The sequence below is a fragment of the Mirounga leonina genome, unplaced genomic scaffold (assembly GCF_011800145.1).
Source record: "Mirounga leonina isolate KUSES-001 unplaced genomic scaffold, KU_Mleo_1.0 Mir_127, whole genome shotgun sequence".
In the NCBI taxonomy this organism is placed as follows: domain Eukaryota; kingdom Metazoa; phylum Chordata; class Mammalia; order Carnivora; family Phocidae; genus Mirounga; species Mirounga leonina.
The window spans coordinates 78893918-78917020 of NW_023270316.1; the positions used below are offsets into that span (position 1 = coordinate 78893918).

Genomic DNA, 23103 nt, shown 5'->3' on the forward strand with positions numbered 1-23103 from the left:
CCTGATGAGTTACTTGTATTGGTATTCAGGAGGAACCAGAAGGCTCTTTAGAAGTTTTTAGTTCTTATTTTAAGTCATTATCTAATGAATAGGGGCTCTTAGAGTCTGATTTTCTGCTTTGTCTAATATCAGGGCTTTATAGGAGGGATTATTGCTCTTTCAATAATAAAGCTTATAAGGCTTTTACATTTTATTTGTACTTTTCTATATATGAATAATTAAATTATTATAACATTCATTATATATGTACTAAAGAACAACAAAGATAGTTTTAAGAAAATGTCCTGCTTCTTCCTTTTGAGATACCAGAGGCCAGAGGATGCTATTCCATAAGTTCCTCTTAAGATATGTTACCAGTCTGTTTATTTTGGCAAGATAAACTGTTAAGACTTAACAAATGATGTCTGCAAAACACGTGCTTCATTAAGTATATAAACAGGCCACAGATGTTTCTTTGAGAAGAAACTATTTTACTCATCTCTGTATCCCAGTGCTTCGCTCTTAGCATTCAATATATCTTTGTTGAAGGAATTAAACCACCCTTTTTTCCTACTGCTAATAACACGTTGAGCACTGTGCATGGCCATTTTAGCACTCTGTTTGTTCATTTTATAGATCTTTTCTTTGGTTCTCAAAACCACCGTAGATGATTTTATGTATTATGTCATAATAATGATACAGACAAAAAAATAAAATATGTTGTTCTAAAACATAATCAGGTCACCATGAGTGAACCCATGACCCAACCCAAGAACATCATCAGTACTGCAGTCGATGATTCCAGTGTACTCATCCCCATCCCATGACCCCAGCTTCTCCCCCTTCCACCCTTGCAAGAGAAGTAACCACTGTTGTGAATGTTGTCATTCTCTTGCTTTAGAAATTTTGATCATTTCTATGTATAAGATACATCACTGTGTGAATGTCATACCACAGTTTTCCTCCATTCTGCTGTAAATGAACTTCTGAGGTTCCTTTTTTGCCATTACAAACAGCATTACAGTAAACATTCTTCTGTGTGTTTCCTAGCATACATTCATGAGAGCTTTTATAAGGTCTAAACCTAGAAATGGAATTTTTAGATGTTAAGATATGTAAATGTTCAGTTTTACAAGATAGTTTCAAGTTGTTTGCTGAACTGATGGAACCAGTTACATGTTCAGCAGTGATGTGTGTGAGTTTTCATTGATTCATGCCTTCACCATCACAGTTTAGTTTAGCCAAACTTGTAAGTATACAATATGGTCTTATATAATTAAGGTGCTAGTAATGTTGAGCGTTTTTTCATATTTATGTGATTCCCGTGGTTATTCCTTTGAATAGCCCATTTGCCCATTTCCCTATCCTTTTTCATACTGCTTTGTAGAAATTCTTTATATATTCTGTACATTATTTATTTTTTTTGTCAGTTATTTATTGCAGATCTAGCCTCCCAGTTCTATGGCTCTTCTTTTCACTTTATGGTATCTTTCTTATTATTATTAATTTGGAATAATTTTAGATTTACAGAAAAGTTGCAAAGACAGTACCTTTTACCTAGTTTCCTCTAATTTTACCATGTGATATAACAGTGGTACATTTGTCAAAACTAAGAAATTAACATTGGATGCATTATTATTAACTGAACTTCCATGCTTTATTTGGATTTCACTAATTTTCCATCAATCATTTTTCTGTTTTGGAATCCAGTCCTGAGCAGCATATTGCAGTTAGGCTTCATGGTGTCTTTTGATGAACAAATGTTCTTCATCTTAGTGTAGTCAAACTTACTGTCATTTCTTTTATGATTGGCATTATTAGGGGTGTCCAGCTGGCTCAGTCAGTAAGAGCAATGTGGCTCTTGATCTCGAGGTTGTGAGTTGGAACTTCATGTTGGGTGTAGAAATTACTTTTAAAAAATGATTTGGATTATTAGTTCCTTGTTTCAGACAACTACTCTTCCTGTGTTTTCTTCTAAATATTTTAAAGGTTTACCTTTCATGACTTTACCATCTTAGACTTTAGTTTTGAATATGATACCAAGTAGGGATCCAATTTCCCTTTTTTTCATATGGATAACAGATTTTTATTTATATGTGTATTTTTCCCCATTTTTATTGAGAAATAATTGATACACATTACTGTATAACTTTAACTTAAAGGGTGTACACCATGATGGTTTGATTTACACATATGTGAAATGATCACCACAATAGGTTTATTAGTTAACATCCATCATCTCATAGATACAATAAAAAGAAAAGAAAAAAATTTTCTTCTTGTGATGAGAACTCTTAGGATCTATTCAAACAGCTTTCCCATATATCACACAGCAGTGTTAACTATAGTCATCATGTTGTACCTTACTTCCCCAGAACTTATAACTGAAAGTTTGTACTTTTTGACCACCTTTCTCCAATTTCTCCCCACCACCCCCTCTGTTACAACAAATCTGATGTCTTTTTCTGAGTTTGGTGGGGTTGTTGTTGTTCTTCTTCATCTTCTAGTTCCATATATAAGTGAGATCAGTATTTGTCTTTCTCTGACTCATTTCACTTGGCGTAATGCCTTCAGGATCCATCCATGTTGTCACAAATGGTAGGTTTTCCTCATTTTTTTTTTAATGGGAAATTTTCCAGTGTGTATATGTACCACAATTTCTTTATTCGTCAGTGGACACTTAGGTCGTTTCCATGTCTTGACTGTTATAAATAATGCTGCTGTGAATGTGGGGATGCACATTATCTTTTTGAGTTTTTATTTCCTTTGGATATATCCCCAGAAATAGAATTGCTGGATCAAATGGTAATTCTGTTCATTTTTTGAGGGTCCTCCATACTGATTTTTCTATAGTGGCTGCACCAATTTATGATCCCACAAACAATGCACAAGTGTTCCCTTTTCTCCTAATCCATGCCATTATTTATTATCTCTTGTCCTTTTGATTATGGCCATTCTCACAGGCATAAAGTGAGGTCTCCTTTTGATTTTGATTTGCATTTCCCTAATGACTAGTGATGTTGAGCATCTTTTCATGTACCTGTTGACCATTCCTACATCTTCTTTGGAAAAATGTCTATTCAGGTCCTTCGTTCATTTTTAAATTGGATTATTTGTGGGGTTTTTGCTATGGAGTTGTAGAAATTCTTTATATTTTTTGGATATTAACCCCATATCACATTTATGGTTTCTAAATATTTTTTTCCCATTCCATAGTGTTTTCACTTTGTTGCTGGTTTCTTTTGCTGCCAGCAACATTTATTGAATTATTTCTCAATGATTTATAGGACAATTGCTGTCATATATTCTAGTTTTCACATAAAAGTGGCTGTTTCCAGGGCTCTCTAATCATTTCCATATTTTGCTTTGTTCTAAGGGGATGTGTAGGTATTTGACAGTCATGCTCCTCCCTCCCCCTACTCCCATCCAGTTCTTCAGAAGAGTTTTGGATATATTTGGCTTTTTATTCTTCCATATAAAATTTGTGAATTTATTAAGTTGGATTATGATAGGGATTATGGGGGATCTTAAGTGAAGAATGGATATCTCTCAATATTAACTCTATCCATAAATGTGGTATTTCTCTGTACTGATGTAAGTCTTATTCATTGGCTTTAAATAAAGGAATATGTTTTTTAGTACCTTATATTTTTGTTACTATTGTAAATAGTATCTTTTTAAAACTTTATTTTTCAGATTGCTGCTAGCATAGAGAAATGCGGTTGGTGTTTATATATATTGATCTGATATTTACTAACTTTTCTAAATTCTTACTGGTTCTAATAATTTGTCTTCAGAGGCTTTTTAGTCTTCTGTGACAGTTATATCATCTGTGAATAATGATAATATTGCTTTTCAGACTTCACAATCTGTATTTTTTCTCTTACAGTATAATACATTTCTTTTTCTTATTGTACAGTATTGAATACAAGTGGAAACAGAACTCATCTTTTCTGGTTCATCATTAGGGATAATGTTTGCTCTAGGTTTTGAGCTATTCTTTATCAGAATTGCTAATGGGGTTTTGTAAAACATGACAATATTGGATATTATTAAATGCATTTCTGCTTAATCTTTTAATGAACTGAATTGTTTTTATGGATATTTCTTTTTTTTTTTTTTTTAAGATTTTATTTATTCATTTGAGACACAGAGATACAGAGAGAGAGAGCATGAGCAGGGGGAGAGGGAGAAGCAGGCTCCCCGCTGAGCCAGGAGGCCAATGTGGGGCTCGATCCCAGGACCCTGGGATCATGACCTGAGCCAAAGGCAGACGCTTAACCATCTGAGCCACCCAGGCGCCCCTTATGGATATTTCTAATGGTAAAATTACCCTTGCATTTCTGAGTTGAACTCAACTGGATGATCACATATCATGGCCTTCTATGAATGGCTGGATTTGTTTGTTGTCAGAATTACGACAACTCCACAGACCATTCTCTAATGCATTTTTTTCTCTTCTCTGGATCAGTTTATAAGATAAGTTGTTTCGCTTTGTTTTTTTGCTAGTTCACTAGATTTCACCTGTAAATCTACTGAGGCTGGTATTTTCTTTTGGAGAAAAATTTAACTAAAAATTTTAAATGGTTAGTTGTGGGAGTATTGAAGTTTTCTTTTTTCTTTTTTTCCTTGATCCAAATACTAGGAGTGTGTCCATTTTTCTGTAAGTTAAGTTTTTACTTCCACTTTTTTCCTCATATTTATAATTTTAATTTTGTTACTAGTGTCATTTCAGAATACAATTTTAATGTAAAAATGGAATATGCTAATTGGTAAAAGTAATTCAAACAGTGCATAAAAATTAAAATTCTTAAAAAATCCCTTTACTTATCACTTTCTTGGCATCTCTGCTCACACAAAGGGTTATAAATACCCTTTTCCTCTCAAATTATGGACATTTAATACTCAATAATTGTTTTTAAAGTTTTTTTTTTACTAATGAGAAGTAAACCAAATCACTTGTAGTTTCACTTTCTGAAACTTAACTATTAATGTTTTAATGTATTTTTTCCAAATTTTAAGGCATGCCAATTAGACTTAAATAAAAACAAAATCATTACTTTTTATTTATATTATTATGAGCATTTTTTCATGTCATTAAAATAATGCTAGAAGTAATGGATTAGGGAAATGGTTCATAAATGTGTTGCCATGAGTTTAAGTAATGCTGCAGCAAACATTCTTACATGTAAATTGCCATGTGACTCTGCTGTTAAGTAGACATTCTTAAGTGAGTTTCATGTTCAGTTAACCCTTCAAATGTTGTTCTACATTAGGCCACTCTTCACAGCTGCTCTTCCATTAATTGGGCAGGCTTTAGAAGAGTGGCCATGTTCTAGAGGGAAAGAGGAAAGGTGATAAGCATAGCAGTTGAAACTATATTAGAGATTATTTTATTTTTTCATAACCTTCTTTGTTTCATAGAAGATTTCTGGTGGCATTTAAAATGAAATAATCTTTTTTTTTTTTAAGATTTTATTTATTTATTAGAGAGAGAATGAGAGAGAGAAAGCACATGAGAAGGGGGAGGGTCAGAGGGAGAAGCAGACTCCCTGCCAAGCAGGGAGCCCGATGCGGGACTCGATCCAGGGACTCCAGGATCTTGACCTGAGCCGAAGGCAGTCGCTTAACCAACTGAGCCACCCAGGAGCCCCAAAAATGAAATAATCTTTTAAAACTTGCAAGAAACAATCAGAAATAAGAGTGGAAAGTCAAGATTAGAGAAAAAGAGTGATTTTGATATATAAGCTAGAAGCTTACATTGTATGTAATAATAAATTTGACTTTCTAGATTTGAAGGTCTTGAAATGGGATGGGAGATAAGGTTCCTTAAGAGGATCTCATGCAAAAAGAGGAAGCACACCTGCTCCTCAGAAGAATTCTTTCTAATATAAAGTAAAAATAAAGGTAGGAAAAAAATCTCTTACAAAGCTTTATATAGGAGGCAGTGAATGATTTGGAATCCTCAGCCCCATGACAACAGATGAAGCTTGAACAGATTTTATTTGGCTATTTTTTACAACATTATTTAACTCTCAGTATACCACCAGGGTCTAGAGTTTCAGTTTCATTTAAGTTCTTCTTGTTTGTTTGTTTGTCTTTATGTTTCATTGGGTCTGTTCGGAATTCAGAATTTTTCATTTTCTGCCCATAGTAACAAAGAGGAGGAAATTGCCAGAATAAGACAGTTTACAGTGATAAAACAGATTAGAAGATGAATGTAAAAAGATAACATGCTAAGCTTTAATAATGATGATAAAACTGATAGTATAAGTGAAATCAAAGATTGAGTTTTAGTTGATGATATCCTAGGCAAATTTTTCAAATTCATCAACTCTTGAGCAAACAATGTATTTCCAAGGAGAACAGGAAAATAGGTTATTCTCATCAAGTCAGTCATTCCACAGGAAAAACTTCAAATATTTTGTGACAAGAGTTTGGACTGTCACATATTATTGACAGTATTCCTTTATTTTCTTAATGTTTGTGCCACAGAATTTACTTAATACAGTTTATAATGGTATTAGTGCTGAAAGCAGTATGTACAAAGATGGTTGGACGGAAATAAATGATGTAGAAATGAAAAAAATGGTTGAATTGATCATTTTCATAGGTATTTATAAATCTAAATGAATATGATCTTGCATTTATGGAACCAAGAATATGGATGGCTGTTGTTCAAAAAATTATGAGCTATGACAGTTTCAAAAGTGTAATGCATTTTGGTGATACCTGAGCAAGAAGAACCAGTGTCCTCATTCGCAAGTTCCTTATTTGCAATTCTCCCCCTTGCTAGAGCTCTATTTGTAATCCCCAAATCAGCACTCGTGGCACTCTCATGATAATTTGTGGACATGTGCATGCAAAGATTAATGAAAAACAGGAATTGCCTGACATGCTTATTCCCAGCTGAAGTCAAACAAGGCCCCAAATGCTCTGCCTTCCCGTTTTAGCCTTCATTTGGAAAAACACATTTTCATGTTCTCTTGTGCTACATTTTTTGCATTTTTGTGTGAAATGGGGTATTCCAAATTGTTTTCAAAAAAATACTGAAGTTCTTCCTATGTAGTGACTGCCTGGATAATTTCAGTATTTGCGATGGCCTCTGAGTGCTATGCTGAAGTGCTGCCTAGCATTCCTGCGGGCAAAATGGCTGTGACGTGCCTGCCTTATGGAGCAGATATGTGAATCAGATAAGTTTCGTTCAGGCACAAGTTATAGTGGTGTTGGCCACTAGTTCATTATTAGTGAATGAACGATGTATATTAAATAAGGTGTCTGTAAACAGAAAGACACATGAAACTAAGTTATGCATAAAACAGGGTTATGTATTGATCTATCTGCCTCAACATGGTAGAAAATGTAGTGACTAGAGAAGGAACCTAACCTGTTTACTAACTCAGTGTTTGTGGCAACTTTATAGAACATAAATACCACAAATAATAAGAATTGACCATTCATGAGATGAATAAGTTCCAGTTGGTTGCATTCAAAGAATTGCTCATTTTTGGTAAATATACTTTTAAGGCCAGGTAAATACGTAGTAAAAATTTGGGTTGCTCGTTTAAATCCTTATTAAATTAACAAATGACATTCTTTTCATTTTTCCTTCATTCTTAATGTAAATTTTTCACAAAATGACTTAAATTTTTTATATCTTTTAGAAGGTCCATTTTAGGGATGCCTGGGTGGCACAGTTGGTTAAAGCGTCCGACTCTTGGTTTCAGCTCAGGTCTGATCTCAGGGTCATGAGATGGAGCCATGTCGGGCTCTGCACTCAGTGTGGAATCCACTTGAGTTTCTCTCTCCCTCTCTTTGCCCCTCCCTCCACTTGCGCGCTTGTGCTTGCGCACTCTGTCTCTCAAATAAATTAATCTTTAAAAATAAATAAATAAAAGGTCAATTTTACCCAGAAAATGACTGGCTTTTTTGTGTGAGTTTTTTTGTTTGTTTTGTTTTTAAATATACTGTGGGTTAATAAAAGCTGGAAGCATAAGAAAACACAGTTCATCGAAAGTAGTTCACATAGGTGCTTAGATACTATGATCTGGGGGTACTGGGTAATCCAGAATACTTGAAATAGATCTTCCATTACTTTTCTTTTTTGAGTTATTGACAGATTGCTAGAATAACAGCTTGAGATGATTCTCTTTGGTGAAGGTTCCAGAGTTCTGTATTTGTAGGATGAGGGCCTGTTTGCTTTAGAACCCAGAAAAGCCAAGTTATAAATTAGACCTATTGACCTCTGTTGACCTTCAGTATTTGTGGGTTCACTACCTAGTAACAGGATGTCAGAAACCTAGTAACAAAATGTCAGAACGTTTTAAGAGTGAGTACATAGGGGGCGCCTAGGTGGCTTAGTCAGTTAAGCGTCCGCCTTCAGCTTAGGTCATAATCCCAGGGTCCTGGGATCAAGCCCCACGTCATCGTCGGGCTCCCTGCTCAGTGGGAAGCCTGCTTCTCTTCTCTCTCAAATAAATGAATAAAATCTTAAACAACAAAAAAAGTGAGTACATAGTTCAAAACTGTATTCTTTTATTTATAACAAATTTCTTATGAGAGACGCTGTTGTTAAAAACTGACCCTGAAATGTGTGTTTATCCTTTATGGCCTTTAGTGTATTTTTTGTTTGCTTTTTGCTCTTCCCCACTGGACTGAGTTTAAACGCATGAAAGAAGGGTACATTTTTATGTTTCTGCACTAAGCAGTAGTGCTTGACACTAAGTATTCCTTTCATTGAATAGTGATCCTAGTGAGTTTGTGGATGAAGAGATCAATACATAGGTAAATTATGACCCAGATTAGTAATTGATGGCAAAATTAGGATGTGGATTCTTATTAGAGTGTGAGAAAATTAAGTGATAATATTAAATATTAAACACTTTGGGCTCCATAGAGGTATCCTTAATCACTATGTATAGACTCTTCCTCCTCAATACGACAGAATACTTTACTTTGAAGTTATTTTAGGATACAGCCTGTACATGGTGAAAAACTTAATATCCAAGCCTGCATAATTATTAGTGCTGTCTGTTTGGCTTCCCCACCCTTGTACTCACATACTTTGGTTTCTGTGAGTCCACATGCTTCTGGTGTTCCTCCCGCTTTAGCATCCTCCCCAGACGCCTTCCTGTGTAGGCCCTATCCTTGTTTTTCTTTTTTGCTCTAAAATGTTAGGGAATATCAATGAAGTTCTCCCCACATATTCTTAAATATGCTGATTAGGCCAGTCTGTTTTCATCATCCTTCACTTTTTCTAAAATCATTTAAAAGTGTGTTGTAGGGTGCCTGGGTGGCTCAGATGGTTAAGCGTCTGCCTTTGGCTCAGGTCATGATCCCGGGGTCCTGGGATCAAGTCCCTCATTGGGCTCCCTGTTCCTTGGGAACCCTTCTTCCTCTGCCTCTCTCTCTCATGAATAAATAAAATCTTTTTTAAAAAGTGTGTTATAAGTACACATTTAGTATTTTTATTCTAACAGTTCTCTTGACCACAGAAAAATATTAATATGATTTTTATTTGAAAAGCGCATGTTCCACAAAGTACCGAACAGCTAGTCTTCTAAAAAACATTAATTCCTTTGTGCTTAAGAATTACTTAGATTACAGGGAACACTACATCAAAAACTAATGATGTATGGTGACTAACGTAACATAATAAAATTAAAAAAAAAAAAGAATTACTTAGATTAAGTTAGAAAGATTTTAGAAGGTTTAACAAAAAGCTTACGCATTTTTACTGCAATGTTTAATTTTAAAATGGGCCCAATTAGCTCTAGATTATTAAATAATCAGGAACCTTTGCTAAAGGAAAAATTCATAAAAGTATTTATACGTATAACTCTAACTCTTGTTATAATTCCCATCTTATTTCTCTGGCCATTTGTTTTATGAGTGTTTTTTTCTCTTAGCTTGATAAAGATGACATGGTATACATGGAAGCCTATGACAAATTGCTAGAATCCTGGCTAACTTTGGTTCAAGACGACAAACATTTCCATAAAGGCTTTTTTACCCAACATGCAGTTCAAGTTTTCAACTCCTATATTCAGTGCCACCTCGCAGCTCCAGATGGCACGAGGAATTTGGTAAGTTTCAAGCTGGATTGTAAGTAAAAATGTATTTCATCGTAACTCTGTTTTGTCTCTTTTATTCTATTATACGTTGTATAATACTAGAAATTTAGGAGGAGCTTCTTCAGAAGATTTGCTGAGAGCATTAAAGCAAAAGTCACCCCATTTACTAAGTGAGTTCATGTTTTGTGGGGTGTTGCTTGTAGTTACCCTGTTTCTCTTCAGTTTTCACTTACCCACCTGTGTCTTCCTAGTTGTCCAGTGATACAAATGACTTCTTGTATATAAAGGACCTTGGATCTTAAAGATGTCAGATCTTTTCAGTCAGTGACAGAAGTTAAATTCTCTGGTGTGGGAGGTGGGTTGTGAGTGCAGTTTGCTCTGTTTATATATGTGCACCACGGGGTAATAACCCTCCGTTTCTTTCTCTTCGGTGTCTCCCTCCCCGCTTTTCTTTTGTCAGCATAGTTAGATAGCAGGCCCTAGACCGCTGAGTTGGCACTGTCCACCTCCTTTCCATGTGATGTGCTGAAGTTATTTTATAATGCAACAAAAATGCATGATTCATTGAACAAAGGAATGCAGTTCCTCACTCTTTATTTCTTTCTTCAATAATAGACTGCCAATGGTGTGGCCTCTCGTGAGGAAGAAGAAATAAGTGAACTTCAAGAGGATGATCGAGACCAGTTTTCAGATCAACTAGCCAGTGTAGGAATGCTAGGAAGAATTGCTGCAGAACACTGTATACCTCTTCTGACAAGGTACACACAGTCCAAAGAAACCCCATGGAGCAAATACTCTCTATTCACAATTCCCTGGAGAGCACTTAAAGTGTTTAAAGACTTTAAACACCCCCACCCCGTATCCCAGCACACTGGAACAAATGGACAGAAACATACTCATGATTGCATTCCTTGGCTTGTACATTTGGAGCCCAGGCACTACAGCATAGATGGCAGAGAGATTGTGGAAAACATGGTATGAGAAATGATTTGACCCATATCAATAAAACCTTGGAATAACCAGTTTTCAAATGCCTGTTGTAAACCTTGATTGTTTGTAAAGCAATGTTTTAATTCTATGTCATGAACAATAAATCACAATTCCTATATTGCTATGAGAACAGTTGTGTACTATAATATTTTCATACATGTGTTTTTGCGCTAACGTCTTAATTTATGTTGCCTAATAAATGGAAATTATGAGTTGTTCTAGATCTTTGCTTATTGAGCTTTATGAAGCTTTGGGTTTTTTTCCCCCCCTCTTTCAGTTTATTAGAAGAAAGAGTAACAAGGCTCCATGGTCAGTTACAGCGACATCAGCAGCAGTTACTTGCTTCACCTGGTTCAAGCACTATTGACAACAAAATGCTTGATGATCTGTATGAAGATATTCACTGGCTTATTTTAGTTACAGGTTGGTTGGTTGTTTCTTTTTAAAATGTAATTGCCAACTGAGCAGTTTAAACTTCCTATGTTAGAAGAAGCTTCATATGTTAAAAAAATAAAAGTCCATACATAGTGTTGGGTGAAATTTGAATACAGCTGCTGTATATCACAGAGCTATGGATGCATTTTTTTTTAAATACTAGCTAACATGTATATTTAATGCCTATTGCATACCCAGTGTCTTATGTGGAATTGATTGCAACCCACTGATTTAGTACTATTACCAGGTTTTGTTATTGTTATTATTATTATCCCCATCTTGTAAATGCAGAAGCTGAGAGAGAGTTTTAAAGAAACCAGCCCATGGTCACACTGCTATTAATTTTTGGAGCCAGAATGCAAATCTAGGTAGTCTGACTTTTAGGGTCTTCTTTTGTAACCATATTAGCAGTGTTTCTGTATTCCAAATAATCAAGAAAAATCTTAATTTTTGAAAAGGCATTCCCAAATACTGACTTTTGATAGAGATAATAGTAGAATTCCTATTACATTTACAGAATATATTACTGAAAATTATTGAAAGGTAGTAGATTAAAAAGCCTACATGTCAATATGAATTATAAAATTGGTGAATAAAACATTTGGCCTTTGTATTTTGAGAGTTAATTATCTGAGAAATAGAAAATTTCTTCTCCTTAAACTTGAAATTAACATTTATAATTTACTTTTACATCAACTTAATATGATGTATGTAAATCAGATAAAACTGAAAGCATTTATAGTGCAATTTGATAAATGTAGATTTGTTAAGTGTTCATTTTTAATTTTTTTTAAACTGAAGGCTACCTCTTAGCTGATGATACTCAGGGAGAGACTCCGCTAATACCTCCAGAAATAATGGAATATTCCATTAAGCATTCATCTGAAGTTGACATTAATACAACACTTCAAATTTTGGGATCTCCAGGAGAAAAGGCTTCTTCCATCCCAGGGTACAACAGAACAGATTCTGTGATTAGGTAATATGAACTCTATAGCTGTGCTCTTGTAATTTATACTGTTTTATAAATTCTGAGTTGATGGGTAGATGACTCGAGTGTTAGGCACGTTGTAAATCTGATACATGAAAGAAAATAAAACTTGGAGAAGCCTTGAAATAAACAAGGATGGCAAGTACTCTGTATATATATAAGTAATGCCACTCTGGTGAGAATTGACAGCTATATCCTGTGCTGAGCAAAACAAATGTAAAATTACGCTGATTACAGTGAGACTTTGAAGGGACATTTGATCGAAAGTTCTCTGAACATATCCCATGTCCATCAGAAAGCAGTGCTAACACGGTACAGGCACCCTAAGTGAATGAAACAAAGTATATGAGATTCTTAGAAACCAGGGAAAGCTAAAACTGTATTTAAACGGCTTTTTAAGGAAAACTATGATTCTTACCTTATAAAGTAGAAATATTTGTCCTGAATATGTGAAACTTGAGAGTCCTGTCAGGTGAAGTTAGAAGACAATAGTGTGCCTCAGATGAGAATTCACTTTGATCTTCCTAGTAGTAGTGGCAAAGTTTTCATTCATTCTTAATGATGAAATGAAGGAGGGATACACCCAGACAAATATCCTCCTGGAAGAGGATTTGAAAACAGCATTTTAAATATCAGTATCTTTAAATTTAGGTTTCAGGCAGAGATATCAGTATTGAAATAACATTGGTTTTTGCCATTTGCAAAATCAAGCAGGGTGCTGTCCTCTCATCTTTTTAATTTTAATGCAAAAATATATGGATCTCATTTACACCTGTGCAGTAGAAAATATTTTTTTTGAAAAATGAACTATTAAGTTAATATCAAGGAAATGTTTGAGAATTTATTTCCTTTATTGTTTTATTCTCTTGTTTGAAATAAAATATCAATGCTCTATTGAAAAAGTTTTGTTCTTTGGGGGATTACTATAGGCATTAGATTAGGTGCTTGTGGAAATCATTGCTTTTGCTTTGGTTTGATTCATGGTGAATGTCAATTTCAAAGGCAGTTCATTTCAGGGTGCTGTCATATTATATTCTGTGTCACATTTCTTGCCTGGGCAGTACCATCAGGAATGCTTTCCTTGTATTTTCAGTGCTTTTTCAATTTTTGCCAGTCTCAGGTATCAGTGTGGGAGCAAAACATTTTTGTATCTGAGAGCACAGACTATGGAGGGTTGAGGTGAAGGTTGGAAAACAAAAATTGCCTTTTTTTTTTGGTCCAAAGAATTAACGTGATATTAAATTTGAAAGGCTATATGAGAGAAACATTCCTAGTTTGACTAAAAAAAGTTCACATTTCTTGAAGAATTTATCCTTTGACAAATAATTATTGTGTACCAAATATATACCAGGTACTGTTCTGGGCATTTGGGATACATCAGTGAACAAAATAAAAATGATTCCCCTTTTAAAACTTCTTATAGGGGAAAGATAATAAATAAACCATATAGTATGTTAGAAGACCATAACTGCTGTGGGATAAGAAACTGAGCAGGTAGGGGGAATCAGGAGTGCAGATTTCAGAGATTTGTGTGATTTTAAATGTTGTAATCAAGTATAGACTTTATTTAGAAGGTGACTCGTGAGCAAAGACTTGAGGTTGGTAAGAACAAGGCCGTGAAGGCCTGAGGAAGAGCATTCCAGGCAGAGTGAACAGCTAACACAAAGGCCCTGTGTCATGTATAGCATATTCAGGCAACAGTGGGAACTGCCATTGTGGGTTGAGCAGAGTGAGGTGGAATTTTGTCAGAAGATGGAGATAGAAGGGAAAATAGAGGGGACTCAGATAAGGTCTTTAGCCTTTGCTCTGAATGAAGTGGGGTGCTGTTATAGGGTTTTGAACAGAAGAGTAACTTACACGTTAAAAAGGTTACTCTGCTACCTTGAGAGTAAACTATGAGTGACAGAAATGGAAGCAGGGAGACCAGTGAAGAAGCTTATTGAAGTAATCCAAGGGAAAGGTGATAAGTGGTCCAGATCAGAGTGATAACAGTAGATGTTGTGAGAAGTTAAAGAGAGCTCTCTTGGACTAATTTTGCTGACTTTTGGTTTATGAAATGCAAAGGTAATCCAAGATTAATTTGTAAAGTATGAGAAAGTGTGAGTGCTGTCTGAAATATAAAGTATGTTCAGATAGCATACTTAAGAAAGTAAAATAGGATTAGAAATTGGAAATATCAGGGCGCCTGGGTGGCTCAGTTGTTAAGCGTCTGCCTTCGGCTCAGGTCATGATCCCAGGGTCCTGGGATCGAGCCCCGCATCGGGCTCCCTGCTCCGCGGGAAGCCTGTTTCTCCCTCTCTCTCTCCCCCTGCTTGTGATCCTGCTCTCACTTTGTCTCTCTCTGTCAAATAAATAAAATCTTTAAAAAAAAAAAAATTGGAACTATCAACAATTAAAAAATATTTTGAGTGTAACATTGTGTGTCCACTACACTTTAATGAAAAAAATGTGTTATCTTCATCAGTTGTTTCTTCCACTCCCCTATGTGCCAGGATATGAGGATACAATAGAAGTCTGCTAGAGTGATAGAGGAGCACCTAGCAGGGGAAGGATCAAGGGGTGCTTTTGGGAAAGATGGCATTTAATCTGATAGTTGAGGGTTGAATAGGAGTTTGCAGAAGGCAAAGGGTATTCCAGGCAGTGACAATAGCCTAGGCAGAGGCCTGGAAGTGAGAGTGTGGCTTAAAGCAAGAGGCAGTTTGGTGTTGCTCGCGTGTAAGTGTGGAGGGGAGAGGTCTTTGCAGAGATGGAGAAGTAGGGATGGTGCTGCGTATTGGGCGAAAAAGATTGGAAGTAAGGAGGTGAACTGATCAAACCATAGTAGTAGGATTATACTGTGGCAGATGGATTTAAAGGATGACAAGGCAGGGGGGTGCCTGGGTGGCTCAGATGGTTAAGCGTCTGCCTTCGGCTCAGGTCGTGATCCCAGGGTCCTGGGATCGAGTCCCGCATCGGGCTCCCTGCTAGGCGGGGAGCCTGCTTCTCCCTCTGCCTCTGCCTCTCTCTCTCTCTCTCTCTGACTCTCATGAATAAATTAATAAAACATTAAAAAAAAGGGTCACCTGGGTGGCTCAGTCGTTAAGCGTCTGCCTTCGGCTCAGGTCATGATCCCAGGGTCCTGGGATCCAGCCCGGTATCGGGCTCCCTGCTCTGCGCCTCTCCCACTCCCCCTGCTTGTGTTTCCTCTCTCGCTGTGTCTCTCTCTGTCAAATAAATAAATAAAATCTTTAAAAAAAAAAATTAAAAAAAAAAAATGTACACTCTTGTCTAAAAAAAATAAAAATAAAAAAATAAAGGATGACAAGGCAGGTTAGGAAGCATTTTCATTAGTAGTAGTGAGGGTGGAAAGAGGCAGATGGTTCTTTCAGAAGTAGCCCCATGGGATTTTGCTGACTGCTAGGGTGCGGCCATGAGGATAGGGGAAGGCTCAGGGGAGCCTCAGTTTTACCTGCCTACAAACTGCCTGTGCTACTCTTCTTTACCTTGCTCCCACTTTACAAAAGAAAAGCAAGAGCTCTTACTCATTCTGAATCTTACCATAGTGGAGAGGCAGGCGTGTAAAAACGTGCCAAGTGCCAAATAAAGGGATGTTTCCAAATAGTATGGTGTTGGGAGTGAATGACTGAGTAATAGATAACCAGTCATTTTACAAATCAGGAGGTTTTCAGCCCTTTGCATTAAATGACGTTGAAGAAATCAAGTTGTCAGTTAACAGATGATTAAAAATAATTTTTGATAGTAGATCTCTGTGATTTTTGGCATATAACTTGGAAGAAGTTCAAATAATGAAGGAACCCTTCCATTTATGTAATTAGGTTTTCTCAGTGTTTCTATTTAAGTGAAGAAGGAATCAAATCAAATTATGCTCAACTCTGTCTCATTCTAGCAATAAGTAATATTTTTTCACAGATACATGAACTCATTTGGAAAAACAAAATCCTGCTACATTAATTTCATTCACAAATGCATAAAATTTTGTTTTTATGTTTAATAATTTATTTAAATTTGTGGTGTACTTCGCTCAATTGTGTACTAATAAGTATTGTAGCGGTAGATAATCCAAAAGATGTTTTAAAACAGTCTTATGATCACTGGGAATATTTTTAAATTATATTTCAATAACTAGACATACTTGTTTCAGAGAATTATATGGTGTGATCAGTAAATGAGCATAAAAATGTATTATATTAAGATAATCTGTGGGGAAATGACGTTGAAATAAAAATTTAAGGAGAAAAACAATGTAAAGTTTCCAACTGTTAAAGAAAAACTTGTTTATTTTTCAAATGGATGATGGTGGGTATCAGAACACTGATAACTAAATTCCTGTGTATGAATTTAGAAAATTACTGTAATTATTTAATTCAGATTCTGCTAGGCTACAAGTTATATCATTTAAAACTATTCTTATGGGAAAAATCTGATACATCAACTTAAATGTATTGTGAAGTCATGGGGTATTTTTGTTCACATCCACCCTAAAGTAATTTTTGAAAATTTGAGCACTCGTGATACAGGGAGTGTGTAATATATAGGGAAAAAAGATGTTCTGGGGGTAGAAACTTAAAAACAACCGGTTTGGTGCAAGGGAAGAAATTATTTCAAAAGGACAGAGGGATAAACAGTAGCTAGAACTTCCGAGACATCCAGTTGGATAAAGAAGTGAAATGTAAAATTTCATTACAAGGAGATAATTTCAGTCATCTTGAGAGCAGTAAGGAAAAGTAGCAAAAGCCAAACTTCAGGTGATTAGAATCCCTGTTTTGGCACAGATATCCATAAAATGATGTTAAGATGGATTCTTTCAATTACACCCTTTCCTTCTTTGCCTTTTAGCTAAAGTCAAGTTAAATATATACCACTTCTGATTATGTTCTCTCCTACTCCCACCCCCAGAACAAAGACTTTTCAACTTAACTGCATATCATGCTCTGTTATTAAAACCACATAGCTATATGAATTATGTAGTGTAGGAGAGGACACTTTCTTAGAGCATATCATCACGGAGATAATTTTTTTAGCCAGATTTTTATTTTAAAATACCATTAAGAATCAAGTTTGTTAGGAAGTATATAGGACTATCAGATTTAGAGACAAGATTCAGTATTCAAAGCATTCTAGATAAGTCAATTTCCAGATCCTCTACCATAAAATGACAAATATATAAAAACATGCTAAACCATGGGAGTTTTGAGTAGTGATAAAGTGCTGAAGAATGTAGCATTTACTCTGAACTTTTAATTGTATTTCTCAATTTTGAATGTGAAAAACATCTTTAGATGGTAATGCTGAGACTTGCACATTTGGTACAACTTCCACAGAAGGTTGTCTCTATCCGTGACTCTTTGCTTTGTCTTGTTTCCTGCTTCCTGAAAGGTCAGCAATAAAATGGGGCATTTGTGTGCAAGCCTATTGAAAATTTCAAGTATAGCCTGGCCTAAATTCAGAGAGTTGAGAAACAGAAGAAGGACTTTTAAGAAAAAAATAAGATTAGACAGTCAGTAAATAAAAGAATAAATGACTTCTTTTTTATACCTACAGGCTGTTATCTGCCGTTCTGAGAGTTTCAGAAGTTGAATCTCGAGCAATAAGAGCAGATCTCACTCATCTACTAAGCCCTCAAATGGGCAAAGATATTGTTTGGTTTCTAAAACGTTGGGCAAAGACTTACCTCCTGGTGGATGAGAAACTATATGATCAGGTCAGAATGTAAAACTGACTTCGTTTGGATTTATGATGATGACAGTTACGGAAATGAGAACATTTTTCTTGGTGATTTTCTCATCAAAATATAACTAAGAGCTGAACATCTTCCACATTGAAAAGAACTGTATGAATGGTGTGCGATTTTAATAACTTTCTTAGAGCACATCATTTGATTCAGCTTATTTTAACCATATTAATTTACAGATTACTATTGGGAATGGATTAATTTATTTTCTTTGTATTTGGTGTAAATATCATGTTGGTATGTTAATATGAAAATAAAGTTGACAGGAAAATCACATTGGAAGATTAAGTGGATTGAGGGTGTCTTTTTTCGACTTAACAGAAATGAATACATTTAAAAATTGATGTGAAGTAAGTAGTACTTCAGATTTAGATGCTAATTTCAGTTTGATTTTTCTGCGAGTTTCTTTTGAAGTGATCTATCTTTCTGACTTTAAAAACTTTGTTTTCTCTCTTAAGATAAGTCTGCCATTCAGTACAGCATTTGGAGCAGATACAGAAGGTTCTCAGTGGATTATTGGCTACCTCTTACAAAAAGTCATCAGTAACCTCTCAGTGTGGAGTAGTGAACAGGACCTTGCAAATGACACTGTGCAGCTCCTTGTCACTTTGGTGGAAAGAAGAGAAAGGTAAGCTGATTATAGGCGAGAGAGAGAGAGAGAGAGTGTGTGTGTGTGTGTGTGTGTGTGTGTGTGTAGTCTTTCAAGTGGCAAACAGTTACATGGTCCTAAGGTCCAGATAGACCTTGCATTTTGGAGCAGTGTACTTAAAAAAAAAATCCCGTATTATTGCATTAATGGAAATGAGTTTTCCCATGTTAAAATTGAGGATTGTGTTGACTATTCAAGGATTTGGCATTAAAGAATCTTATGAGAAACATGTTTAATTCAGTAATTATAGTTTTAAAAAGACTTTAATATAGAATAATCTCACTTAATTTTTTCAGGTATCCTATTCCACTTTAAAGATGAGAAAAACTTGATAATTTAGTAATTTTGTAAGTTAAGAGCTTTAGTGTTTTCTACAACTCTGGAAATGTTTCTCATTTTTCTTACTACATAGGAATGTGGTTTTTACTACTTTTGGCATTGGCTGACTCTTACTTATTGAGTTCTTTTAATTTACTAGGTACTGTCCCAAGCATTTCATGTATAGTATTTTATTTAATCATAAGATCAGTCTCAACCATGAGAGTTAGGTCTGTTATTACTGTTGTTCCTCCTATTTTACAGATCTGAAAACTAAATAAGAGAGAGTAAATAAATTTTACATTGTCAAATGACTGATGGGATTTGAGCACAAAATTATGTGACTCCAAAGTCTATACCAAGTTTACTATACTGTGCTTTAAAAACTAATTAAATTCAGTTACCTTCCATTATTGTTTGCTTAATATACATGCCATGTAAGTAATACATCTTATGTTTTATTTCTGCCTGTAGGGCAAACTTAGTAATTCAGTGTGAAAACTGGTGGAACTTAGCTAAGCAGTTTGCAAGCCGAAGCCCACCTCTGAATTTCTTGTCAAGTCCTGTGCAGAGGACATTGATGAAGGCTCTTGTTTTGGGAGGTTTTGCACATATGGACACAGAAACCAAACAGCAGTATTGGACAGAGGTAACAGTTCCTTTTATTTTGATTGCACCCTCTTATATCTTACCCTGTGTGTTGCTGTAAAATACTCTGTGGAGACATAAACATGTCAGTCATACCTTTTCTGGTACTTTTCCCTTATAATGAATAGGTTGAAGCTTATTATTTTACAGATATCTTACAATTTATCCATATCTGCATACGTGATGACTTTTGAATATTATCAGGTGTTCTGTGGTTTGGGCACATTTTTGCCCACAACTCAAATGAGAGCCTAAAGAATCAGTCTTGAATACAGAGATGCAAATTAACCACTATATTTGTTTGCTAGGACTGCTGCAACAAAATATCACAAATTTAGTGATGTAAAAATAGAAATTTATTCTCTTGGAGGTCTACAGACCAGAAGTCCAAGATCACGGTGTTGGTAGGGTTGGTTCCTTTTGAAGGCTGTGAGGGAGAAGATGTTCCAGGCCTCTCCCCAAATTTCTGGTGGTTTGCTAGCAGTCTTTGGCATTCCTTATGTTGTAGAAGCATCATCGTAATCTCTGTCTTCATCTTCATGTGACATTCTCCATGTGTGCATGCCTGTCTGTAAAGATAACAGTCGTACTGAATCAGAGGCCCACTCTCTAATAACCTCTTCTTAATTTAATTATATCTGCAACAACCCTGTTTCTAAATAAGGCCACATTCTGAGGTACATGTGGTTTGGACTTAACTGTATCAATTTGAGGGGGACATAATTCAGCCAATAACCACTGTGGACACATTGCCTTATGTAAATTAGCTTTAAATCAGGAACCAAGAGTTACCAGTGTATGTAGGTGGGTGGCCTGTAGTCCCTGTGACTAGAGTGCTCTTAATGTCTGAGAAGGGACATGGTAACAGAATTAGGTAGTCATCTGTGACTTCAGACCAGAATTTAAATAATTGTATTATCATATGTACAGCTTTAAATAGAATTAAGATATCTTCATGAATATGCATTTTCACTCAGGGCAGGACTGATTATCTGAAGAATGTCCTCTGCCAAGAGGAGTGAGAAAAGAGAAAAACAGGCAAGAGCTGTATGTTGGGCTTGACCCTGGAGAACAGAGGTTGGCAAATTGGAGCCCACAGACCAAATCTGGCCTGCTGTCTCTTTGTAAATAAAGTTTTATTGAAACACAGTCATGTTCAGTTGTTTACATTTTTATGTCTGGCTGCTTCTGTGCTACAGTGCAATTGTAATTGGGTAGTTGGGCCAGAGATGACACGTTCTGCAAAGTCCATATTTATTCTCTGGCCCTTTGGAGACTTAAATTTCATCTTTGGGGGTGGGAACAGTTAATGAATTGGAGAGAGATGATGATAGTGACAGAATTCTGTGAATGGCATTGACTAAGTCATGTTCTGTGATTCGTGGTTTTTGGAACCTAAATTACTTCAGGAAGTGGTTTGACTTACATATGTTGTGAAATGATTACCACAAGAAGTTTAGTCAATATCCATCATCTCGTATAGATACAATAAAAAGAAAAAACAAAAAGAAATTTTTTTTCTTGTGATGAGAACTCTGAGGATCTACTCTTTTAACAATTTTCCTATATATCATACAGCATAATAATATATATTAACTATAGTCATCATGTACATTACACTCCTAGTACTTATTTATCTTATCACTGGAAGTCTGTACCTTTCAACTACCTTCCTCCAATTCCCCTTTCCCCACTCCCCCACTCCCAACCTCTAGTAACTACAAATATTTTTCTTTTTTACAGAACAATTTTTTTTTTACTAATCTTTTTCTGAGAGTTGGGATTTTTTGTTATTTTATTATTTTATTAAAATTCCTCATTGTAAGTAAGATCATATGGTATTTGTCTTTCTTTGTCCGAGTTACTTAAGATATACCTTTAAGGTTTATCCATGTGGTCGCAAATGGTAGGATTTCCTCATTTTTTATGGCTAAATATTCCGTTGCATATGTACCACAACTTCTTTATCCATTCGTCCATTGGTGGACACTCAGGTTGTTTCCATGTCTTGGCCACTGTAAATAATGCTGCAGTGAACGTGGGGGTTCAGATGTCTTCTCAAGTTACTGTTTTTATTTCCTTTGGATATATTCCCAGAAGTGAAATTACTGGGTCATATAGTAATTCTGTTTTTAATTTTTTGATGGTCCTCCATACTATTTTCCATTGTGGGCTGCGCCAGTTTACAATCCTCACGAATAGTGCACTGGGATCCCCTTTTCTCCACATCCTTGCCAGCATTTATCTCTTGTCCTTTTGATGATGGCCATTCTAAAAGGCATGAAGTGATGTCATATTGTGGTTTTGATATCCATTTCCCTAATGACTAGTGTACTGTGTATTATTTCTTTATGTAGGCCAGAAGTTATGATGACCCTCAAAATGGGGAATGTAGGGGTGCCTGAGTGGCTCAGTTGAGCGTCCAACCCTTGATTTTGGCTCAGGTCATAATCGCAGGGTTGTAAGATGAAACCCCTTGTTGGGCTCTGTGCTTAAGAATCCCTCCCTCCCTCTCCCCCACCCCCCCACTTGCACATGCACACATGCTCTCTCCCTCTCTAAAATAAATAAAATCCTTAAAATGGGGAATGTAACATGTGGTTCAGATGTTCTTTGTTTTCAGTGCTTTTTTTGCCTCCAACAGTTTGTAATGCTTTAGAAAGTGAATATTTATCCAAGTTGAGGAAATAAAGTTGAAATAAATGAAGCATGTGAATTAAACTTTTAGAAAATTATGCTTTACTTTGATAGGTTCTTCAGCCACTTCAGCAGCGATTCTTAAGAGTGATAAATCAAGAAAACTTTCAGCAGATGTGTCAGCAAGAGGAAGTCAAGCAGGAAATCACTGCCACACTGGAGGCCCTGTGTGGCATTGCTGAGGCTACCCAGATTGACAATGTAGCAATTCTTTTTAATTTTTTGATGGACTTCCTTACCAATTGCATTGGATTGATGGAAGTTTACAAAAATACCCCAGAGACTGTCAATCTCATAATAGAAGTTTTTGTTGAAGTTGCACATAAACAGATATGCTATCTTGGAGAGGTAAGCACTTTCTAATTTTATCCCTTTAGGATTAGAACTCCTTAAAGTATAACAAAATAACAGATACTTTATTTTAAATTTAATGAATACTATCTGAAATAATATTTTTGTGCCTCCAAAAGAGTTTTCAAAAAGACTTCAGAACTTTGCAGAAGAACTCAGAGTTCAGAGGAAGGCTTATTGAAGGAATATAAATTCTTGCCCTAATACTGTTAGTAATCAGTAATATTTTTTTAATATAATG

General features: G+C 35.6%; 1 protein-coding gene across 5 annotated transcripts in view; it reads left to right on the plus strand.

The window, feature by feature from the left end:
* XPO4 (exportin 4) overlaps nt 1-23103 on the plus strand; it is a 120238-nt gene that overhangs the window by 85022 nt on the left and 12113 nt on the right. For all 5 annotated transcript variants that reach the window (XM_035003719.1, XM_035003718.1, XM_035003721.1 and 2 more), the window contains 8 exons: nt 9888-10064; nt 10668-10810; nt 11320-11465; nt 12279-12456; nt 18010-18169; nt 18658-18827; nt 19641-19815; nt 22566-22859. In XM_035003719.1, coding sequence (XP_034859610.1) covers nt 9888-10064; nt 10668-10810; nt 11320-11465; nt 12279-12456; nt 18010-18169; nt 18658-18827; nt 19641-19815; nt 22566-22859 — 1443 coding nt within the window. The remainder of the gene's footprint in view (nt 1-9887; nt 10065-10667; nt 10811-11319; nt 11466-12278; nt 12457-18009; nt 18170-18657; nt 18828-19640; nt 19816-22565; nt 22860-23103) is intronic.